General features: G+C 43.8%; 1 protein-coding gene across 11 annotated transcripts in view; it reads right to left on the bottom strand.

The window, feature by feature from the left end:
* CAMK2B (calcium/calmodulin dependent protein kinase II beta) overlaps positions 1 to 23,808 on the bottom strand; it is a 267,591-nt gene that overhangs the window by 5,458 nt on the left and 238,325 nt on the right. For 6 of the 11 annotated variants that reach the window (XM_068274780.1, XM_068274781.1, XM_068274782.1 and 3 more), the window contains 5 exons: positions 19,059 to 19,107; positions 16,518 to 16,646; positions 15,190 to 15,309; positions 12,298 to 12,373; positions 5,806 to 5,900 (listed from right to left, as the gene is read on the bottom strand). In XM_068274780.1, the coding sequence (XP_068130881.1) occupies positions 5,806 to 5,900; positions 12,298 to 12,373; positions 15,190 to 15,309; positions 16,518 to 16,646; positions 19,059 to 19,107 (469 nt within the window). The remainder of the gene's footprint in view (positions 1 to 5,805; positions 5,901 to 12,297; positions 12,374 to 15,189; positions 15,310 to 16,517; positions 16,647 to 19,058; positions 19,108 to 23,808) is intronic. The other 5 variants (XM_068274786.1, XM_068274787.1, XM_068274788.1 and 2 more) reach the window with 1 other exon arrangement.

Below are 23,808 nucleotides of genomic sequence, written 5' to 3'. Positions count from 1 at the left end.
GGAGCGGTCGGCAACAGGTTAAATGTTATGCTAGACTGTAATTATGCTTTAAAGTGAAATTCCATTTGTGTCAATAAATAAAAGCAATCCCCTCTATTCACATCTTAATATTACAAATTTTTGACCAACATTTTTTTTCAGCTTTCTTAACTTGCTTTACAATCAACGGTAGAAAGTGTGACCCAATGGTGCTGCTAACTGCAAAATGCGTTACTTACTAAGTGTGTCAGCTTACAGGTAATTACTTCAGAGCTGCAATGATTCCTGATTTGTGCAACAAATAACTCATGCAGTATTACTGGGGCTTTACTGGCAATGCCTTGTGCCCGACTGGGATCAGCTAGTTCTGCCTGATCTGAGCCGAGAGCTGCTACTGCGTCTGTGCTGGAGCCGGGGAAGGTAAATATTTACATGGCCGCCATTCAGAGCGGCCTAGAGAGACCACTGTGAGATGGAGGAGGACAGGAGGAAGCCTCAATCGGATCCAGAGTATTCCCCCTCCTGAGGTAAGTACCCCCAAGGGCCCTTTTTCTCATTACAGGTTCTCTCTAATAGTGTTACATTAGATAATGACTTGTAGCCAAGCTAAAGTATTTTTATTAATTTTGTTAGAAAAGAATTAATAATTTTATGTTATTATTTATTGTATTTATAAAGCGCCAACATATTACACAGCGCTGCACATGGTAAGGCTATGAGTAAGGATACCTGATCCGAAACATGTCAGCTGTTTTTGCTGTATCTGAGATTCCCAAATAAAATACCTTTGGACTTTCCAAGCTTTGGAGTGTGCGGATTTCATCTCATCTATAGTACAGCGCTGCACATCGCTGTTAACCTCTTCTGTCCCAGAGCAGTCAAATGTTTTTTTTACTATCTAGTATACAGTGGCGTAGCAACGGGGATAGCCGCCATAGCGTTGCTATGGGGCCCGCGGTATCCCTACGCCACAGGGGCCCGTGCAGAGTCAGTGGACTTTTTTTGGACTTTTTTATTTTTTTTTTAATGATGCCGTCTGGGCCCCCCCTCAGGCCCGTCCGCCCCCCCCGATAATTTTAAAACAGAGGCGCGCCGCCCTCCCCCGGCCCCCCTCCTCTGATAAGGTGGCTGGTGAGGAGGGGGACCACGTGGCGGCGCATTGATCCTCCCTGGCTGCCGGGCCGACACTTACTGTATAGTTCCGGCCAGCCAGGGAGGCAGAAGGAGGAGACAGCAGGAGGAGTCAGAGAGTGACTCAATCTCTCCGAGACTCCACAGTCAGTCAGACCTCGTGGTGACTGTCTGACTGGCTGCGACCAGGAGCAGGAGGGAGAGGAGAGGACCGAGGAGGAGAGCGGAGCACACCGACCTGACCCGACCCGACCGTGCACCGTCCCACGCAAGCTTGTAAGTACTTTGTGCGTGCGTGGGGACGCGTGCCTCACTGGTGCTGCTGCCTGCAGTGGACAGAGGTGGGTGGGTGATGGGGCCAGCCCGGGGGACTTGCTGCCTGCTGCTGCCAGCCTGCCACCCATACCTGGCCAGCGGGCGGCCATGATGCAACCTGGTGCTGGGGGGGGGGGGGGGGGGCAGGGTAGAGAGAGAGAGAGTTGCTGGGGGGGGGGGGGGGGCGGAGAGAGAGTTGCTTTTGCTGGCTGCTGGGGAGGTGGATGGGGGGAGCGAGTTGCTGGCAGGGGAGGGGGGGGGTGTAGAGAGTTGCTGGCTGCTGTGGGGGGGGGGGGGAATGGGGGAGAGAAAGGTGCTGGCTGCTGTGGGGGGGGGGGATGGGAGGAGAGAAAGGTGCTGGCTGCTGTGGGGGGGGAGGGGTATGGGGGAGAGAGAGGTGCTGGCTGCTGTGGGGGGGGGGGGGGGTATGGGGGAGAGAGAGGTGCTGGCTGCTGTGGGGGGGGGGGGGGGAATGGGGGGAGAGAGAGGTGCTGGCTGCTGTGAGTGGGGGGATGGGGGAGAGAAAGGTGCTGGCTGCTGTGTGTGGGGGGATGGGGGAGAGAAAGGTGCTGGCTGCTGTGTGTGGGGGGATGGGGGAGAGAAAGGTGCTGGCTGCTGTGTGTGGGGGGATGGGGGAGAGAAAGGTGCTGGCTGCTGTGTGTGGGGGGATGGGGGAGAGAAAGGTGCTGGCTGCTGTGTGTGGGGGGATGGGGGAGAGAAAGGTGCTGGCTGCTGTGTGTGGGGGGATGGGGGAGAGAAAGGTGCTGGCTGCTGTGTGTGGGGGGATGGGGAGAGAGAGAGGTGCTGGCTGCTGTGTGTGGGGGGATGGGGAGAGAGAGAGGTGCTGGCTGCTGTGTGTGGGGGGATGGGGGAGAGAAAGGTGCTGGCTGCTGTGTGTGAGGGGATGGGGAGAGAGAGAGGTGCTGGCTGCTGTGTGTGAGGGGATGGGGAGAGAGAGAGGTGCTGGCTGCTGTGTGTGAGGGGATGGGGAGAGAGAGAGGTGCTGGCTGCTGTGTGTGAGGGGATGGGGAGAGAGAGAGGTGCTGGCTGCTGTGTGTGAGGGGATGGGGAGAGAGAGAGGTGCTGGCTGCTGTGTGTGAGGGGATGGGGAGAGAGAGAGGTGCTGGCTGCTGTGTGTGAGGGGATGGGGAGAGAGAGAGGTGCTGGCTGCTGTGTGTGGGGGGATGGGGAGAGAGAGAGGTGCTGGCTGCTGAGGGGGATGGGGAGAGAGAGTTGCTGGCTGCTGCCAACCGCCACCCATACCTGGCCGGCGGCCATGATGCTACATGTGCCTGGCTGCTGTGTGTGTGTGTGGGGGGGGGGGGGGGCGAGGATTGGTTTATTTTCTGCGCACATAACAATTATGTGAATTCTCCCCACATAGCGACTATTTTCTGGTGGCTGCTCCCCACATAACGATTATGTTCTGGTAATTGCTCCCCACATAACGATTATTTTCTGGTGATTGCTCCCCACATAACGATTATTTTCTGGTGATTGCTCCCCACATAACGATTATTTTCTGGTGACTGCTCCCCACATAGCGATTATTGTCTGGTGACTGCTCCTCACATAGCGATTATTGTCTGGTGACTGCTCCCCACATAGCGATTATTGTCTGGTGACTGCTCCCCATATAATGATTTTTGTCTGGTGAATGCTCCCCCCACATAGCGATTATTGTCTGGTGACTGCTGCTCCCCACATAGCTTTTATTGTCTGGTGACTGCTCCCCCCCACATAGCGATTATTGTCTGGTGGATGCTCCCCCACATAGCGATTATTGTCTGGTGATAGTTCCCCATATAACGATTATTGTCTGGTGAATGCTCCCCCACATAGCGATTATTTTCTGGTGAAATGCTGCTCTCTTTACAAATATTTTCTGGTGAAATGCTGCTCTCTTTACAATTAATTTACTGTGAAATGCTGCTCTCTTTACGATTAATTCAGGGCTGAGGAGTCGAGGCAATTTTGGGCACTCGGAGTTGGAGTCGGAGTCGTTGATTTCATAAACGTCAGAGTCGGATGATTTCTGTACAAAATCTACAGCCCTGTTAAGTATTAGACTAAGGAGTTGGAGTCGAGGAGTCGGAGCCATTTTGGGTATCTGGAGTCGGAGTTGGAATCATGGTTTCATAAACTGAGGAGTTGGAGTCGGAAGATTTTTGTACCGACTCCACAGCCCTGAATTATTTATGGTGAAACGCTGCCCACTTTACAATTCATTTCTGGTGAAATGCTGCTCACTTTACAATTATTTTCTGGTGAAATGGGGGGAGGGGGTGGCGGAGGGGGGGGGGAGGGGGGAGGGGGGGGGCCCATACAAAAAATTTGCTATGGGGCCCAGTCATTTCTAGCTACGCCCCTGCTAGTATATATATAAATTTGACATTTTCTCTTTCAGACAAATAAGATTTTAAATTGAAACTTCATCTTTTTTGAAAAAAAAATGGCTATGTGAAAGATAACTTCTTATAGTAGGTCATTTTGTCATGTGGTGCTATTAAGCATTATGTTTTTGTGAATTTGCTAATAAATAAAAGAACTGTCATTGAATCGCTACTAGCGACAAAGATAAGAAGCCTACAATATTGAATTTGTGGGGGTGTATCTTCTGATTAATATTGGGCTTTTTCTGCTTTGTTGATAAGAGTAGGTTTATGTAGTAAGTATACAATACTAAAACACCCTTTTTGCTAAGATGCTTTAATAAGAAGTAAGAAGTACAGTTATACAATGTCCCTCACATGTGAGGCATCAATCTGAAGTTAAGGACTTGAGGTCAAAGCCTCCAAAGCACAATATTAGGAGGAGTGACCAAACCTCTGCATGAGGCACACCTAACATAAGGAATGGACTCATTCTCCATTCTCATTAGAAGCAAATCTGATTGGATGATGTGTTGGGGGAAATTTGGTAGAACACATACTTGGTAGAACACTTACTAGGTCTGTTACATTGAAGGGAGTGATAGACAATAACTAGCGCAAAAGCAATGCAGGAAGGCTGGTAGACGGGATGGTAGGAAGCTGCGCTGCACTCTCTGAGCTTTGTTCTAGTCCCCAGAGCAGAAGTGTGCCTCCGCCTGACCTGTCCCCTGGGAACTGCTGACTTTTTTGGAACTACATAACTGCAGGAATGATGAGGCTATACTTTGAAAGCATTCTGTGGAGGGTGCTTCAAAAGTATAATTGGGTCAAATTTAATTCACTTTTTTTTTCAAGTTTGCTCCTAGGTGATATTTTCACATCTTATCAATAAAATGCCTTTCAATCCACCAGCAAGCAAGAAAATACTTAGAATAATTTTCACACTGTAATTTTGACAGTACATTTTCAGCTTTTTTTTTTATTTTGGAGAACAATTGAGCTGTTTGAAGCTGGCCCCCCTATAATCAGTACAAATACAAATTCCATCATGTTTGTGCTACATTTGTGCCCATTTGTGCTGCAAAAGTTAAGATTTGTGCTGGTTTCATTTTGAAGATAATAGCACTTATTTTTTTCCAAAACAATAACATCACCCAGCCCCTGCACAACAACCTACACACATGAAATATGTATGGGTGGGTAGTGCTGTCCGTGTGCTCATTTGTGCTGCAAAAATCATCGTTCTTTTATAGTTTTTAAGATATTCCCCTTTTTATAAAGGTCAAAAGTTCACTCAGCCTTCACAATGTTGTAGGGGGAGGGGGCTGAGTGAACTTTTGACTTTTATAAAAACTTGAATATCTCAAGAACTATAAAAGTTAGAACAATGATATTTGCAGCACAAATGAGCACACACACAGCACTATCCACCCATACCAAATTCATGTCCGTAGGCTGATGTACAGGGGCTGGGTCATATCAGTTTTGGAGAAAATAAGTGTTATTATCTTCAAAAAGAAAGCATCTCAAATCTTATTTTTTTGTGGCACAAATGGGCACAAACATAACACTAACCAAACATGATGGAATTTTTATTTGTGCTGATTGTAGGGGGGTGGGGGGCTGCTTCATGGAGTTAAAAAATCGAATTGGCTGGGGGCCATTCTGTTTTAAAATCTTTAGCTGTTCCAGGCACAATTTTTGCATCTCCTTTAATGATCTTGCATCTCCTCTTATTATGTATTTATTTAGGCTACTCCCTTACCTTTTGGTTTTTCGGGCCGATACCTTACCTTACCTTAACTTGGTTGTAGTTTCCACTGACACAATCATATCATTCTAGTGGTGAAGTTGTCTTGGTTATTGGTCTAGTTATTTTTACACATATGCACAAATCCACTCCCTCACCCACCCCCCTTAGAATAAAGGCCTCCCCCTTCCTCAGATTCAATTCTCATTATTGGTACAGAACGTGTTATCGTTACACATCCCTATATTGTGCCCTTACAGTTCTCAAAGTAAAATCGGTGAAAATCTATGCCCTCCACCAGGTTACCCAAAGCTTCTGGCTCAAATGTAGTCAGTCCAGGGTCACAAATTTTCCTGCAATTGAACAAAACAACGTGTTACACAAAGTACAATTTTGTTGGCTTTAATAACAGTATTGCCCAACCACTTATTTTTTTTCAAATTGTTTCTCAGTGAGTCTATTATTAAATGTTGCCTACAATATCTATCAATAGATGTTGACATCAAGTAATATCAACGAGCCTAGATTAAAAAAAAAAATCTGGTTATTATAGCTTCTGTCACCTGTAACCACAACTCATAACACAGGTCTGACATTTTTTTTTTTACGAGAGCTGTTTTGGTCATGCAACATAATCTCTGTTTTTTGGTGCGCTGAATCTGATGACCTCCATTTAGTCATAGGACATCTCGTATCCTGACAATTTATGTAACTACTATCGGACCTAAGCCCTTTTAAAAACGAGCTCTAGGTCTTTCATCACCGCCCGCTGCGTGCGCACCCGTCACATCCAACAGTAGTCGGCCATCATTGTAATGCTCCACTTTCCCCGGTATCTCCTTTCCATCTCTTTAATGTCTTGGTAGAATTGTTCACCTTGTTCCTCACTTACACCCCCCACATTTTCAGGAATGTACATACCTCCCAACTTACTGACATAAGAAAGAGGGACACTTAAAGAGGAACTCCAGTGAAAATAATTTAATTAAAAAAGTGCTTCATTTTTACAATAATTATGTATAAATGATTTAGTCAGTGTTTGCTCATTGTATAATCTTTCCTCTCCCAGATTCACATTCTGACATGTATTACATGGTGACATTGTTACTGTGGGCAGGTTATGTAGCTGTTTCTAGCTGCTCTGGCTGTTACAGACAGCTTTAAACAGCCATTTCCTGTCTGTGAACATTGTTACATTGTGGCAGTTTGCCCAGAGTACCGCGGTATTCAGAGCCTCTTGTGGGAGGGGTTTCAGCACAAAATTAGTCACACAGCGCCCCCTGATGGTTTGTTTGTGAAAATCATTCTATTTCTCCTGTAAAAGGGGGTATCAGCTACTGATTGGGATAAAGTTCAATTCTTGGTTGGAGTTTCTCTTTAAGCAACGCACCTGCCACACCCCTAACCACACCCCCAGCACACCCCCTAGTCACTCATACCATAAAGATTTCATAAGAAAAATATGTTTTTTTTAAATTCAAACCATACTGGTTCTTTCTATCCTGGTTCATTGTCCTTCATATTAACATTTGAAATAAATATATTAATTTCAAGTATTGGAGAGTCAAAGTCTTATTAGATTAGAGTCCATTAAACACATATCTCAGTAGATAAAATACATATATTTACATAGATCTCTACATGAATCCTGAAAGAAGGACAAATGAGAAGGAAAGAGGGACAGAAGGGCTGGCTTCCCAAAGAGGGACTGTCCCCCCAAAAGAGGGACAGTTGGGAGCTATGAAAGTAGTCAAGGTGGGACTGGAGGAAATGCACTTTGAAACTCATCAGGCAACCTAAATTTTGAAATGCTTTCATTTTGTAGTGAGGATCTTTGTTATTGCCTAAAAATTTCTGTACGACTTCTTTAAATGCAATCCACCCATCTTTTTGAGGATCCAAACGTCTTAAAAATTTGATACATTTGAAGACAATTTTGCACATTGTGGCAAAACACGATGTCTGTGAGTTTTTTCTAAAATATTTTATTTGTTTTCAGCACATCAAAATACATGAAAATTTGCTGAAAATAATCAAACAGCTTTTCAGTCGCAGACCTGTGAATCATTACATGTGACAGTGCGATGTGTGTGGCAGTGTCCCCCATTCTTTGCAACTAGAATCATGCAGTCGGCACGTTGCTTTAGTACTTTCTAGAATGGGATGCCTCCTGCCTCTCTCCACAGGGCAGCACATAGTGCCTGGCAGAAAGTTGAGCAACAATGTCTGTATGGAGATCACTGGCACACTATCACAAACAATTGTTAAGGGTGACAGAGATCTAAAATACATATGTGGCTAAAAAACAAATTCCAGGATTTAGCAAAACCTTCCAGTCCACCCCTGTAGAACACATGACTTTTAAAAATCACCATATTTTAAGCATAGTCTTCACAGTTACAAAACCACGTCACTGTCACGCAGCTAGCTAGGGAAAGTTCAACACCATGGCAGCCCAAGACGTGCCCCCTTCCATAAAGTCCTATTGTGCATTATATCATAAGCCTAGGGTGCAGGCCCAGGCACACAGGAAGAGAGGCATTGGAGGAGTGGCTACATGTGCGCAAAGATTACCTTGAAAATATGTTATTCATGAGGGCAAGTTTCCAAAGTAACTTCTAGTCAAAATACAGCATCTCAGATTTCAATTGTTCCTTTGGAGCCAACGTCCAGTCTCAGCAAAGCAAAATCAATCTTGTATCAAACAAGAATGACCTGCTCCTACCCCAAAAATCCAGGACTACCTACAGTGCAAACCTCAGACTCCAACAACCATGCACAATAGGAGGAAAGGACAGGCCCACACGCCAAGCAGGGGGTTTATTCCACTAAATTTTACTAGCCAAACATCAGACAAGCCATTGGAGTGAATACCTTTCCTTTTCTACCAAAGTAAAATTATTGTTATAAATGTTGCAATGCCAGTTTAAAGCTATAATACCCGGATAATTTGTGAGCTTCTATAGATGATTTTTATAGACTAACATGGAAGTAACAGGCTGAGATATTAAATGGATTACATATCGTGGAATCAGTATGTGTGATTTTTTAACGGCACAGAAGAGCAGAATATAATATAATGAATTCATGATATTCGCCACAATTCACTGAGATCATACTAGTGATAATAAGGTAGGCGAAAACTTATCACCACACACCAATCAGTATTTTAGGTGTTAATTCACAAAAGACGCTTGCCTTATTAACATGTAGTGATACGCTTTCACAGTGAGAGTGTTGTCTTATCACTCCAGTCCTTAAGTTATCTCCTCTGCAGTTATTCTCACATGCAGTAGATAGGAAAGGGAGGAGCACACGCAGCCAGGATGTAGCTCCACCCCTCCTGCCACTAGGACAATTACAGCTAGCTAGGGAAGGCGAGAGAGGCTGTGGCTGTCTGTGTGTTTCTGTGTGTGTGGCTGTGTAGTAAAGTGTAGTGGAGCTTGTCTTCAATGCTTGCAAGGTGATGTGCTTCGGTCTATCTGCCAGCACTGCAGACACTTGAAGTCCATAGATGAATAGACCAACACCATCCATTGTTTTATGCTCTTTTATTAATAAATATATCAGGGCGGATTATTTTTGGCTCAAGGTTTAATAATGAAAGCGATAATATTGATAAGATTATAAAATTATAAAACAACTTTTGGCATTTGCTTGCAGACAGTTTCCCTGAAGTAAATTAATTTAGGAACGTCCCGATGTTTTTCTATAAAAAAAGCTCAGACTTTGAGAGACAAATTGGTCCTTGCTGACATGAAAAGTGGTTCTACACCAACAAGACAGGTAACCTGCGGGCCTCAGCTTCAATTCCTTTCCCCACTGGGAGTCACAGATCGGAATGAGGATCCATCAAGCCTCACAAAATCCAGTCCAATCTATGCAATACCAATCTGGACTTGACCAATCATATCAGAGAAATTCTTCAAATGTTCATGTTTTATTTCGGTGGTTATACAGCACATACAGTGGTGTGAAAAACTATTTGCCCCCTTCCTGATTTCTTATTCTTTTGCATGTTTGTCACACTTAAATGTTTCTGCTCATCAAAAACCGTTAACCATTAGTTAAAGATAACATAATTGAACACAAAATGCAGTTTTAAATGATGTTTTTTATTATTTAGTGAGAAAAACTCAAAACCTACATAGCCCTGTGTGAAAAAGAAATTGCCCCCTGAACCTAATAATTGGTTGGGCCACCCTTAGCAGCAATAACTGCAATCAAGCGTTTGCGATAACTTGCAACAAGTCTTTTACAGCGCTCTGGAGGAATTTTGGCCCACTCATCTTTGCAGAATTGTTGTAATTCAGCTTTATTTGAGGGTTTTCTAGCATGAACTGCCTTTTTAAGGTCATGCGACAACATCTCAATAGGATTCAGGTCAGGGCTTTGACTAGGCCACTCCAAAGTCTTCATTTTGCTTTTCTTCAGCCATTCAGAGGTGGATTTGCTGGTGTCTTTTGGGTCATTGTCCTGCTGCAGCACCCAAGATTGCTTCAGCTTGAGTTGACGAACAGATGGCCGGACATTCTTCTTCAGGATTTTTTGGTAGACAGTAGAATTCATGGTTCCATCTATCACAGCAAGCCTTCCAGGTCCTGAAGCAGCAAAACAACCCCAGACCATCACACTACCACCACCATATTTTACTGTTGGTATGATGTTCTTTTGCTAAAATGCTGTGTTACTTCTACGACAGATTTAACAGGACACGCACCTTCCAAAAAGTTCAACTTTTGTCTCGGCGGTCCACAAGGTATTTCCCCACAAGTCTTGGAAATCATTGAGATTTTTTTTTAGCAAAATTGAGATGAGCCTTAATGTTCTTTTTTCTTAAAAGTGGTTTGCGCCTTGGATATCTGCCATGCAGGCCGTTTTTGCCCAGTCTCTTTCTTATGGTGGAGTTGTGAACACTGACCTTAATTGAGGCAAGTGAGGCCTGCAGTTCTTTAGATGTTGTCCTGGACCTGGGGTCTTTTGTGGCCTCTCAGATGAGTTTTCTCTGCGCTCTTGGGGTAATTTTGGTCGGCCGGCCACTCCTGGGAAGGTTCATCACTGTTCCATGTTTTTGCCATTTGTGGATAATGGCTCTCACTGTGGTTCGCTGGAGTCCCAAAGCTTTAGAAATGGCTTTATAACCTTTACCAGACTGATAGATCTCAATTACGGTACTTTTGTTCTCATTTGTTCCTGAATTTCTTTGGATCTTGGCATGATGTCTAGCTTTTGAGGTGCTTTTGGTCTACTTCTCTGTGTCAGATAGCTCCTATTTAAGTGATTTCTTGATTGAAACAGGTGTGGCAGTAATCAGGCCTGGGGGTGACTACAGAAATTGAACTCAGGTGTGATAAACCACAGTTAAGTTATTTTTTAACAAGGGGGGGCAATTACTTTTTCACACAGGGCCATGTAGGTTTTGAGTTTTTTTTCCTCACTAAATAATAAAAACCATCATTTAAAACTGCATTTTGTGTTCAATTATGTTATCTTTGACTAATAGTTAACGGTTTTTGATGAGCAGAAACATTTAAGCGTGACAAACATGCAAAAGAATAAGAAATCAGGAAGGGGGCAAATAGTTTTTCACACCATTGTATAGACCAGCATAACGTTTCAGGCCACACGCCCTTTCTCAACTGCTTTATCAACTGTTACAAACACCTGCAATATACAACACACAATGACATAGACACACCCTCCTGAATAATCAGAGGGCGAGCACAAACTTAAACTCACACATTAACCCATTCATTAGAGAACAGCTCAACTATAGTCACAAGTAACATTTTAGACTAAAGTCCTCTTTCAGGCCATTTGGCGATTGCGTGCCCAGCCGGTCCATCCACCAAGCCTCACGCCTCAGCAGTGCAATCCTAAAATCCCTGACAGTTATCACCTGCATTCCTCTCTGCGAATTAACATCCTGTCTTTAATGTTAGAATTCTGACGTTATTTTAAGGATTGAAACCTTAACTTTAGGAATCACTCCTTAACTTAAGGACAGCATCCTTATTTTAAGGATTGCCTTAGGTAAATTGATTAGTGAATACTAAATGCTTTATCACCATGGTGATAACAGTAAAAACAGCACAGAACCATTATTAAAGTGAATCTTAAAGTCAACAACAACAAAAAAAGTTTTACTCACCTGGGGCTTCCCTCAGCCCCCTGTAGCTGATCGGTGCCCTCGCCGTGTCTCTCTGATCCTCCCGTCCCCGCCGGCGACTACTTCCTGTTTTGCCCTCAGGACCCAACAGGCCGAGTGATTCTTCGCGTTCCCAGCCACAATATTGCCCCCTATACTGCTATTGCGGCAAAGATCGGAGAGACACGGCGAGGGAACCGATCAGCTACAGGGGGCTGAGGGAAGCCCCAGGTGAGTAAAACTCTTTTTTTGTTGACTTAAGTGCCTTTTTAAGGACAGGAGATGAGCTTAGTGAATTGTGGCCATTGTCTAGAGATTCATATTATATTTGTTGTTTATAAAAGGCATCCGTAGTCTTAAATACCTCAAACCTACACATGTATATAATGTACCAAAGCTGACATGCCTGTTGCCAAGTATCTGGGCAAATAATTCATGTCACGTGTGCAGCAGCCATCTGACCTGGCTATTTGATGGATGCATTAGTTGTGTTATTCCTGAGAATTTCTGTCCCCCAGTTTTCCTGCTGTTATGTATTCTGCCAGCCCTTTGCATTTTCATCACGGCAGTATATAAGCTGGGTATAGAATTAAGCAACTCACGCATATGCCTCGAAGTCTCCATTGTTCACTGCCTCAATCAGCTGCTCTGTTATCTTAATGATCTCCTGTTTTCGAGCTGGAAAACAAAGTGATTGGTTAAAGCGAGCCACAGAAAATAACAGTGATGCTCAATGGATTGGCAGTTTGGACACGTGGAAGTGATAACTTGCAATTACCTTCTGTTCTAAGAAAGTAATCTTGTACCTTGATGTGCTTTTAGTAATTTGAGATTCCTTTTAGTTCACTGCACAGAGGTGCATTGGTTCTCAGTCTCCATTACTGTACTGTTACTCACACGAGCCATACACAGTGATACAAAATCCATGCCTTCCACTGATGAGGGAAAGTTACCCTGAAACAGCTTTATTCTAGTCGGATTAATGACTCTATATAATTAAATGCTATAAGTGTGCTTTGAGCTCACAGTCCTGGAGGCATACCTGGTATACAAGGGCAAAGAAAGGCACAAGAACACTTTCTTTCCCTGGGCTGTCAACCTTCTGAACTCCATTAAATGGCTCCCGCCCTAGGCCTGCAGTCAGAATGACTGCTCTGCTAGAACGGAGGCCCCAGTGTTTAGCCGCCCAGCTCTGCATGGACAATAATGATTTGTTTATGTTTATCATGTCTGTTCTGTCTAAGTCAATAGTTCTTAATCTGTCATAGCAATTTGTCTTCCCTCCTGGGCTGTTTTTACATCTTCTGTGCCAACCCCAATTCCGGGCACGGCTTTGTGTCGTGCTTGGCGAATAAAACCTATTCTGATTCTGAAAGAGCCCCCACCCCCCCCTTATAGGTAGCCAGGTAGTGCCCCCTGGATCAGTGGCTTATTACTTTGCTACACATTGGAATCTGGGGATCCAACCAAACCGAATTGTCACATTTACCGCTCCCGGGTTTCAGCGGAGGTGTCCGGGCAGTCTACGAACGCTGACCACTGGGAATGGCGGGGGGCCTGGCTTCAGCACTGCCGCGGAGATCAGGGTATTTAAACCCCGACCAAACAGTGCTCAGTGTTATTACGTCTGTTTCAGCAGAGGTGTGTGTTCACACTGTTTCTTGCACCTGTCTGCCTGTCAGACAGTCCTGTCACCAATCCTGTCATACCGGTCCAGTCATGCCATTCACACCACTCTTGTTTTCAGTCCTGTCATGCTTGTCCAGTCTAGTCACATCAGTCCTGTCCCATTGGCCCTCATCCTCCTTCCCTTAGGGCCCTTTTACATTTAATGCATTGGTAAGCGTTGGTACGTTTTGATTTTTTTTTCTTCATAGCAGTGCATTGAGAAAAAGCTTTCAGTTAAAACTCGTATAGTAAGAACCGAGCCATAGGAAAACATGGGCATTACTTTGAAAATCAGTTTTCTTTCAGTTATAACTGAGAGCAACTGATTACGTGTAAAAGCACCCTAACGGCAAAGTTAACCCTTCCTGTTCTCATCTCTGGTGAGGCAGTCCTAGGAGTCGTGGCCTGGTGGGCACCAGGCAGAAAAGTTGTCCGCCACCCACTGGGGTGATGGCCCATCATCCCTTGCGTGGTGCGCTGGTGAAGGCCCATGCTCACTTAGACTCCACATCACCGGTGCAGAGATCAACAGGACCCGAGAACAGATCATGACATAATAAAGGATGTAGAAAGCAGCAGGAAAGTATCTCATTGTGATATTATAGAAGTATCACCCTGGAAACATTGTGGTTAATAGTCTTGTTTCATCAGACACGGAATATAGAACGTATAAAAATTCTGCATATTAAAGAGAACCCGAGGTGGGTTTGAAGAATATTATCTGCATACAGAGGCTGGATCTGCCTATACAGCCCAGCCTCTGTTGCTATCCCAAACCCCCCTAAGGTCCCCCTGCACTCTGCAATCCCTCATAAATCACAGCCACGCTGCTGACAAACAGCTTGTCAGAGCTGGCTGTGTTTATCTCTATAGTGTCAGTCTGCTGCTCTCCCCGCCTCCTGCAGAACTCCAGTCCCCGCCTGCATCCCTTCCCTCCCTGCTGATTGGAGGGAAGGGACGGGGGCAGGGACCGGAGCTATGCAGGAGGCGGGAGAGCAGCTGAGACTGACACTACAGATGTAAACACAGCCTCACAGCACGACTGTGATTTATGAGGGATTGAAGAGTGCAGGGGGACCTCAGTGGGGTTTGGGATAGCAACAGAGGCTGGGCTGTATAGGCAGATCCAGCCTCTGTATGCAGATAACATTCTTTAAACACACCTCGGGTTCTCTTTAAAGTTGTTACATCTGTTTACGGGTTTACATTGGGAACAAGGTGACATGCAGACAAAATCATTCTGTAATAAAGTTAAACTATTTAATGACAAGACAACCATCCTGGTTAGAAATGGCTGTGGCGATGCCAATGCGGACGCAGGGATGACGATGTGTTCAGAAGACATTTGGAAGGTAAGCATCAGGAAAAGTAATGTCATAAGCAAAGGAAAATGTTTCAAGGAAAAGGAAAGCATAAGTAAATTAGGATCCTCCAGGGAAGGCGCAAACGGACAAGACTGGATGGCAGGACAACAAACAGAAACAAGACAAATATTAGAAACGGAGGCCAAGTATGGTGAGGCGAAAAACAGTTTTTTTGGCCAAAGTAGAATTTAGCAAGACTGGTTGGTGCATGGTGGGTAACAATTTACAAGTTCCAATGGAAACAGAAAAAATGGTTCCTGGGAGAATGAAACTGCTGAACTATGAAGTAGACTTATATACAGAAGATGAGAAGTTGGTGAAAAGACCAACTTTGGTGAGAAGAGAGATGAGAACACTGTAATAAGGAATGACAATACGGACACAACCAGAGACAATGGTGTTGAAAGGAAGGAAGAGGGTGAGCCCATGTGAGATGCGTTTGTATGCGCTAATTCTACTTACGCTGTACAAACGGAGAGTTTAGGTGGGGCTGGGAGAGCCGATGCTGCGTGTTGGAATACTGCACTCCCTCTGCTTCTGAGCCTCGTCTGACTGTGTTAAATATATCTGTGAATCTAGCAGCTGGGTGGGGGACAAAGAGACAGGAACCAGGGAAAGAAATAGAGACAAGGGACAGTAAAGCAGAAACAGAAGTAGTAGGACAAGAGACAGAGTAGGAGAGACAGAGTTATAAGAACACGTGACAGAGAAGCAGAGGAGACAGAAGCAGGACAGAGCAACAAGGGCAAGAGACAGAGATGTAGAAACAGGTATAGTAGAACAAGAAGAGGTAAGGATGCAGAAATAGTTAATGGATGGGAGTCGGAGAAGGAGAAATGGTTTAAAAGAAGTAAAGGTAGAAACACAAAGGCCAAATATGAAAATAAAAATTGAAAGGGTGGTAGAGCATCAGAAAACAGAGGGGCAGGAAAATAGGAAATGGTGCACAAAACAGAAGAGAACCAAGAAATCCATAATGAAGAAAAAGGGTAAATAGTATAGAATAAAGAAAGAAAAATGTGCAAAGCAGAAAATGATGTCAGTAGGAAGAACAGAAAAAGAAGAATAGTGAAGCAAGGTAAAAGAGAATAGCATGCACGTGAAAAGGAATAGGAGACCATAGAAGTTATGGCAATGGTGCAAAGCGGTGGTAGTGGAGGTAACATAAAGATGTGAGTTGAAGACCAGAAGATAGTGGAGGCAAGAGAAGATAAGGTTTGGAAGAGAGAAAAAAAGGTCCATAGCAAATATTAGAGGTTGAGAAGTAAGGATAGTAGGAGAGCAACCAAGTTCGGGGGAAAAGTGGGGAAAAAAAGAAGACAGATATCAACACAGAAAGAGCAGAAGAGACACAGTAGCAATGTGAGTGACAAACACAAACAACATCTCATCACAAACAGGCAAGGACAATGCCAGTCTAAACCCCCAAGAAAGCAAGTAGGGAAGCCCTCCCACACATACAGCACACTGACAGAAACACAAGGGCCTTTTCCACCATCTAATCTGAAACCACTGCCCATTACTGTGCCGAGTAGTCCTGTAATTCAAGTATTTATTACACATGCAATGGCTTCATATTAAAATATTTCAATAGTACTGTTTTTAACTTCTATAAAACATATATATGAATACATTTTTAGGGATCACATGTGATATACTGGAACATTGAAAAAAAAATTTGGACTTAATTTTTTGGGGGTAAGTATCCGAAGGCTGTACTGGTGAAAAAGTACTGGACTATCCATGCATAGATTTTAGGGGTTTCCTCTGTCACCACCACTATTACTTACGCTGTGCAAGAGGTGAATGGGGAAAGGATGGGGAGAGGGGCTGCTGAGCGACCGCTGCTTGGGATCCCTCAGCGTCCAGGGCCCCCGAACCCCTCCTCACTGAGCTTAAAATGTCTGAGAACTTCAGCACTAGAGAGAACGGGGAGAGAAGAGGAGGTGAAGCCAGACAGACAGAGAGAACGTAAAGTGGTTATGGAGGGGGGATAACCAGGGCCGGATTTCTGGCAAGGCCACATAGGCCATGGCCTAGGGCACCAGAAATTTAGGGGCGGCTGAGTGAGGGGCAGTGAAGCTGTTCTATGCAGCCATCCCTATCTGCAAATACAGCTTTAACCTTGGAACTCTCTGTCCTGTACTTGTGTCATCCCTGCAAGACCTGTAAGCTCTATCTTGCAGGTACATATCAGCCTAACTCATGGTGACACAATGGTTCCATCATTAATGAGATGGCAAACATAACATAAAACAAAATTTATAATTTATATGCGTATTACTAAAATAGTTACTGTCTGTGGCATCCAATGATGTAAGTAGAATTCTCATTGGGGCACACAGAGACAACAACCATACAGACGGTATAGTTGGCCTTGGGCGGTAAAAAGTACAAATCCGGCCCTGGGGATAACGCAAGTCATGTGGTTCAGATGTGTTGGAGATGGACTGGCAACGGGATTGGAAAGACCACAGTAGACTTGTGATTCCATGCAGAATGTATGTAAACACAGAGAAGAAAGCAAGAACACAAAAGACTGCAAGACACCAATTATTGTTATGATGAACTTATATAATATAGTGTTCTCATAGCGCATCTGTTCTACGCCACATGCTGAATAAAAATGGTGACCACAGTATTGGTATTTTATTGGGATGCAGAGATGTTCTCGCATGGCGCATCCCATATAGGCCAGGGCCACAGGAGAAGCACTCTGTAGGTATGTAGTGAGGCTCACCCCAACCATGTGCACACTCTTGCATGCGCAGAAACCGCCAACCACTACGTAGGGGACCCTTGAAGAGTGGATGACAGCGGAACTGTGGCGAGGGACACAGAGACTTCTAGGGGCTGGAGGAAGCCCCAGGTAAGTAAATCTGCAGTAATTTATTTAGCCTCATGTATGCTTTAACACAGCTTAGCTATAGCTTATGGCTATCTGATAATTTTGGCATGTCAATTTTATCAATTATATTCTAAGTTAAGTGAATAGTTAGATTATTAACCCTTCCTGTAAAGCAGTTACATGCTATTAGTTTGATGCTGTGTTTAATGCTTTTGTGCAGTGTTTCTCAAACCTGTCCTCATGACTCCCCTAGTAGTGGCAGTGCTCGGGGCCCCCGCCCATCATGTGCACTAGTGTTTGCATATTTTAAACTTCATTTGCAGGCTGCAGCTGGTTGTGTAGTTTAGTTAGAAGGGGGGCGGATGAGAGGGAGTTTTCTGCACGCTGGTGCCCCCTGCTGGTCATATAGCCCTTGTCTATATGAAGCCCTCTCCAACGATTGGCTGAATTGCTCAGTCTCTGTTTAATTAAGTACTGCAGACTAGGTGTTATGTATTGGCTGACTGGCAGTCTGCAGACTATATATAAGTGGCAGAGTGCTGTGTGGGAGCGAGCATTTCTTTTGTGTTTGGTAAGTTGAAAGAGTGGTGGTGGTGGGGGGGGGGGGGGGGGGAACGAGTTCCTGGTGGTGGCAGCTCCAGGGCTTGCCTGCACTTCCCTAGTGTGTTACATGCTGGTTTGGGGGTCCCGAGTAGTGGCAGTGCTCGGTGCCCCCTCCTGTCATGTGCACTAGTATTTGCACGTCTTATTATGTACTCTGGGGACATCAGCTCACCTTAAAAATATAATTCGAAGGTCACTCGTAGAATTTACTAATCAACTTTATTGATATGTGACCACTAGGGATGCTCATTTGGATTTTGTGGAATTTAAATTTCCGCATTTACATTAGGAAATCAGAAAACAGTAATCAGATTTCCATAAAAATACCGCGTAAGCACAACTCGATAATTTTAGTCCAATCACAGAACTCAGAAGTATTGGACCAGATGATGCAGAGTCAACCCAGAAGTATTTTGGCAATCAAAGAATGCAAAAAAATTACCATTCTGGTGGTACCATTCTGAATCAGCAGTTGGAGTCTCAAACTAAGAATGTTCGAAATAAAGCTAGTAAGCTTGAATATCGGGGTGCAATTTGGAATGGCTAGAACATGGAATAGCTCAGGAAGCACAACAAAAAAATAAATAACGTATGTTTTAGACGAAGGACTAGAGATGATGTAAAAGTAGATGCTTGAGTCTGGAAATAAGTGAATAATGCTTCTGTATTGTATAAACAACAATCTGAATGATTCTGTCACAATTATAACATGGAGGAGATGATATGTGGATACACCAAGGAGCTGGAAAGGAGTGTAGAAGCTATAGAGGCAAGCAGGGTCATAGATGAACTGAGATGTGGACTGTTCTCAACCAGATGGTCTGTTCAAGAGAAGATGGGTCCAATCAATGGCAGTAAGATGCATTTAGTGCTACAGTACCTTTCATTTCTTCATCCTCTGGGTTTGTATGTGTACTGTCTGATGACTCCTGGGAGAGACAAGTAAAGAGTATGGTGGAAACGTGGATAAAATGTGAGATAAAGAGAGAAAGAAAAGAAACTTTGGTTAGTGACTATTTAACCCTTAAAATCAATACATACACACAAGTACTGACAGTTCCATCAGTCTCAGAACTAAAAACCCAGTGCCACTTTAACTCCTAAAGGTCAAATTGAATCACTGGCTGGCTTCTTAGGTTTCTAGGAACCATAATCTCTCCACTATAATCCCATACAACTCAACTGCAAACATGCTGCAAGACAGGACAGCCCAAAGTTGCCCCCTTTACTGTAGATTAGAACCCAGAGAGTAGGTGAGTGATCTAACAGAACACGTCAATGTGTCTTTTCAACCTCAAGAACACATCATGACAAATTCAATGCTCAGTCACTCATTTTTGACCACTGTAAAGTCAAATGTATCAAGCCAGTGTCGGACTGGGAGGTGGAAAAACGGAGGAAATCCACCTGCTGGCCAAGCAGCAGAAACCCTGTGTTACCACTCCTAATAGAAACCTGCAGCAAGTCTTCACTGTGAGCAGCAACACCTGATTATTGCTGCTTGGCCAGCAAGTAGATTTTCTCAGCTTTCCCACCACCCAGTCCAATACTGTGGCAAGCTCCCCAGTTCGATTCACCACAATATAGGCCATAATAATTTCTTCAGAAACTAGCAGTTAGACAGAGACTGCTTGATTCAGCCTTGTTGTAAAGGGAGAATCTTTCATTAACACAGGGCAATCTCCTTTATGGCCTTCAAAAATTATAAGATCCCAATGAGTGATTTAACACACTCGTGTCCTCCAAAAAATATGTAATTTTGGGATACTTTCATGGAGATTTCAACAGGTCAGTCCAAACGCAAAACCTTCAAGCAAGTTTGAAATATGCAGTTGTTTATGATTCAGTTGGTCTTTGTGGCAAAAAAAAGTTAGGGACCAGCATCCTCCAACAAAGAGGCTATCAAGTGTCTTGTGGAATATAACAATTTTGTTAATGGATTAGACCACCAGTGCTGACCCAACCTTTACTAAACTGTAACCATGAGTCTACAACAAGTACACAGAAGTAATAACAGTTGCTTTTCAATAACTTCTTGAACGCAACCCCAGACCACATCATTATACAAATGTTCATTAAAGTAGTTGACTGTTGATCTCGGCTTAACCCCTTTTAATTTGGCACATCATTGTTTTTGAGAAAGGACGTCCATTATGGAGGCCAAGAAGGCAGGACGGATAAATTGAATTTAGTTTCTGAAATTCAGAACTGAATAATAAACTGTCTGTGGGATTGGGACTGTAAGGTAGTCATGAAGGTACGTAAGAATTGCTGTGCCCTAACAGGTCATTGCTTCGCTTAATAATTATGTCAGTGTACTAAAATGAAATGTAGCTCTGATGGTGACAGTAAATTCCACCTAGCAGGAATAGAGAACTGAACGATGTTAACCACCCACAGAAGCAAAAACTTTTTAAGGCAGGGATGATGCCATTTTTTGGGATAACTCCAGATATTGGAAACTTAATCTCTATACACACATTAGACGAAATGTGGCCGAGGCAGCCAATAACAAAAACTTCTGCAGAGAATCCAACTTTTCTACGGCAGCCGCTGACCCCTCTTCACCGCTATGCCAGCAATCCTTCCCGGATCAAGCCAGGGATTCATATGCACAGCCTCAGCCCTGCAATGTTGCCCCGAGGGATCAGGTCCCAATCCCAATTGGGCGAAATTGATTGAGCATTTGTATGGCGCTTTACTGAAACATGTTTACATAAATGTTTCTGTTTGCTAATAACTGGTACCATGTCTATTTTTTTTTAAAACATGCACTAGAATGGAATCATCCCAATTCTGCAATGTACAACAAACCTCCTCTGTTCAGCTGTTAAAATGAACCCAAGATAAGTGATATGGAGGCTACAATCATAAAACATTCCCATCCAGGACTCGACCCACAAACGGATGTGATATAAATTTATATCACATCCGTTTGTGGGTCGAGTCCTGGATGGGAATGTTTTATGATTGTGGACTTTAAAATTGAGAGGAGTGATGAATCCCTCATCCCAGTAGGACTCCCCCGAGATCTGCATGGTAATATCCTGAGGCTGGTGAACTATCCTGCATTGTTGATATGGAGGCTGCCATATTTAATACCAGTTGCCTGGCAGCCCTGCTGATCTATATGACTCCTGAAGTGTCTGAATCACACCAGAAACAAGCATGCAGCTAATCTTGTCAGTTCTGACTCTATGTTGTCAGAAACACCTGATCTGCTCCATGCTTGTTCAGGGTCTATGGCAAAAGTATTAGAGGCAGAGGATCAGTAGGACAGCCAGACAACTGGTATTGCTTAAAAGGAAATAAATATGGCAGCCTCCATATAACTCTCACCTCTGGTTCACTTTAAATGTGGACGCCATTATGCCTTATATGGAGGGCTCTCACATCAAATCATTTGGGGATAAACTGCTAACAATACCTGGCTCAGCAAGCAATAAACAAACCAGAATCTAATTTTACTATACAAATGAAATGAAATGGATTGAAAATGCAATGTGCTGAAATATACAGTATATTGGAACTGGCAAAAAAATATTTAAGGTAACAAAATATAATTAAAATTTCTACACTAAAATAATATCTCAATTGGCCTTTTACATTGCCCTTTCACAAGTTTACATAATATACAACAGGGTATACTCGCTACACTGTGGTAAACTGTAGTAAACATAAAACTAAGCAGCTTTACACAAACTGATGTAACTCACATTACCCATGCAATGCCCGGTAAACTACGCGTGGTGCACGGCGCTATAATTAATAGACTCCAGTGCAGGGATGCTCAACGGATGCTCTCACGAGTGATTACTCATGATTCAAATGAGGTTTAATTGGTGCAGATGTGCAGCTGGGATACAAGGGGTTATTTACCTATAATTCCGCCGTCCACCCTGCGTTCTAAAAAGCTTGCACGCGTCCTATTGGTCGCGTTGCAAGCCTCACACCGGCGCACTTCCTTCTACCAGCTTGAAGGAGGAAGTACGCCGTCTGAGGCTTGCAACGCGACCAATAGGACGTGTATAAGCTCTTTGGAAATCTAGCGTTTTTCAGAGCGATCTTCCACTTTCCTATACTGTACATTGAGGCTGAATGGCCTCAGAAAAGCGCAGAAATGCTGCAAGACATGCATTTACATTTGGGAGAAAATCACATCGCTTTGGTGTGATCTATCCCATTCAAATACATTGTCCAAGCCCTTTTCAAAGCGCTAGCGTTTTTAAAAGCAACCCCAACAAAGGTATATATGGAGTCAACACATATGCCTTGGTTAGTGTACGTGAGAATGACTGCCGGTTACTTCAAATGGAACCAACAGTCAATCATATGCACACAGAGGAAGCAGAAGCTAAACACACTTCCCGTGACCAAAATTCAAAGCTCAGAAATTCACATGGGACTGAACCATACAATTAATAAGGGTAGCTTATCTGCAAGTGTGTGCGTATATATATATATATATATATATATATATATATATATATATATATATATATATATATATATATATATATATATATATATATATATATATATATATATATATACTGTATATATATATATGGTATTATGAACATACCATTAGAATTTGCCTGTCATTCAATGTCTACACATCACTAATATCTGCCTGTCATTAGTATTGTTTGCAAGTTACTGTCATTTGTTTGAATACAGAATTGATAAGTGCAACACAAGAAAGAGGTATTCCACAGGCAAAGCCTAGCCATTCAATTGGTGTTGTGCAATGACAACACACTATATGTTGTGGGCTAGGCATGGCCTCTTCATGTGGGAAGGGCCTAGTAACGTGTAGTGTGTTGTCATCGATCAATATAATTTCTGCCTGTGCAGTGCCTCTTTCTTGGGTTGCACTTACAGTGAATCACATGGGTGGTGAACCTGAGTGAACACCAACTTCTCACTCCTTGTCATTAGTGGTTTAGGCAACTGTGTTGGGCTTAGCTTTTGCTCTTTACTTCACATCCTCTTTAGTAAATCATTACCTACTGTTGGCTTTCACAGTAAGACAAAAGACTCAAGAGCCGTATGGAAAGGCCTTAAAGCTGCTACCAATTACAAGCCTCACCCCCGACACGCTCCACCTAGCATCGAACTTGCTGAAGAACTCAGTAAATTCTACTGCAGGTTCGAGTGCCAGGATTCGCCTGCGGGGGACCTGCCACCACCCACTTCCCCTCTGGCACATGCTGACCTCACCTCGAGTCCAAGTTCTCCCCCCATGGCTGTGAGAGAATCCGACGTCACACATCACCTGTCAACTATGAACTCCAGGAAAGCCTCTGGCTCGGACGGAGTGTCCCCTGCCTGCCTGAAGTCCAGTTCTAGGCAACTTGCCCCTATTCTAACCACCATATTCAACAAGTCACTCCAGATGGGCAAGGTTCCTGCCTGCTTTAAGAGGTCCACCATCATTCCAGTCCCCAAAAAGCAGGGCGTCACTGACCTCAATAACTTCAGGCCTGTAGCACTAACATCCGTTATCATGAAGACCCTCGAAAGAGTTGTCCTGTCCTTTCTGAAGTCCTACACTACGCCCCTCCTTGACCCATTCCAATTTGTGTACAGGGAAAACAGGTCCACCGATGACGCCGTCAATATCTGCC

The sequence above is a fragment of the Hyperolius riggenbachi genome, chromosome 3 (assembly GCF_040937935.1).
Source record: "Hyperolius riggenbachi isolate aHypRig1 chromosome 3, aHypRig1.pri, whole genome shotgun sequence".
NCBI classification, from domain to species: domain Eukaryota; kingdom Metazoa; phylum Chordata; class Amphibia; order Anura; family Hyperoliidae; genus Hyperolius; species Hyperolius riggenbachi.
Note: the sequence above shows the minus strand (reverse complement) of the source record. Positions and strands in the feature narration are given on the sequence as shown.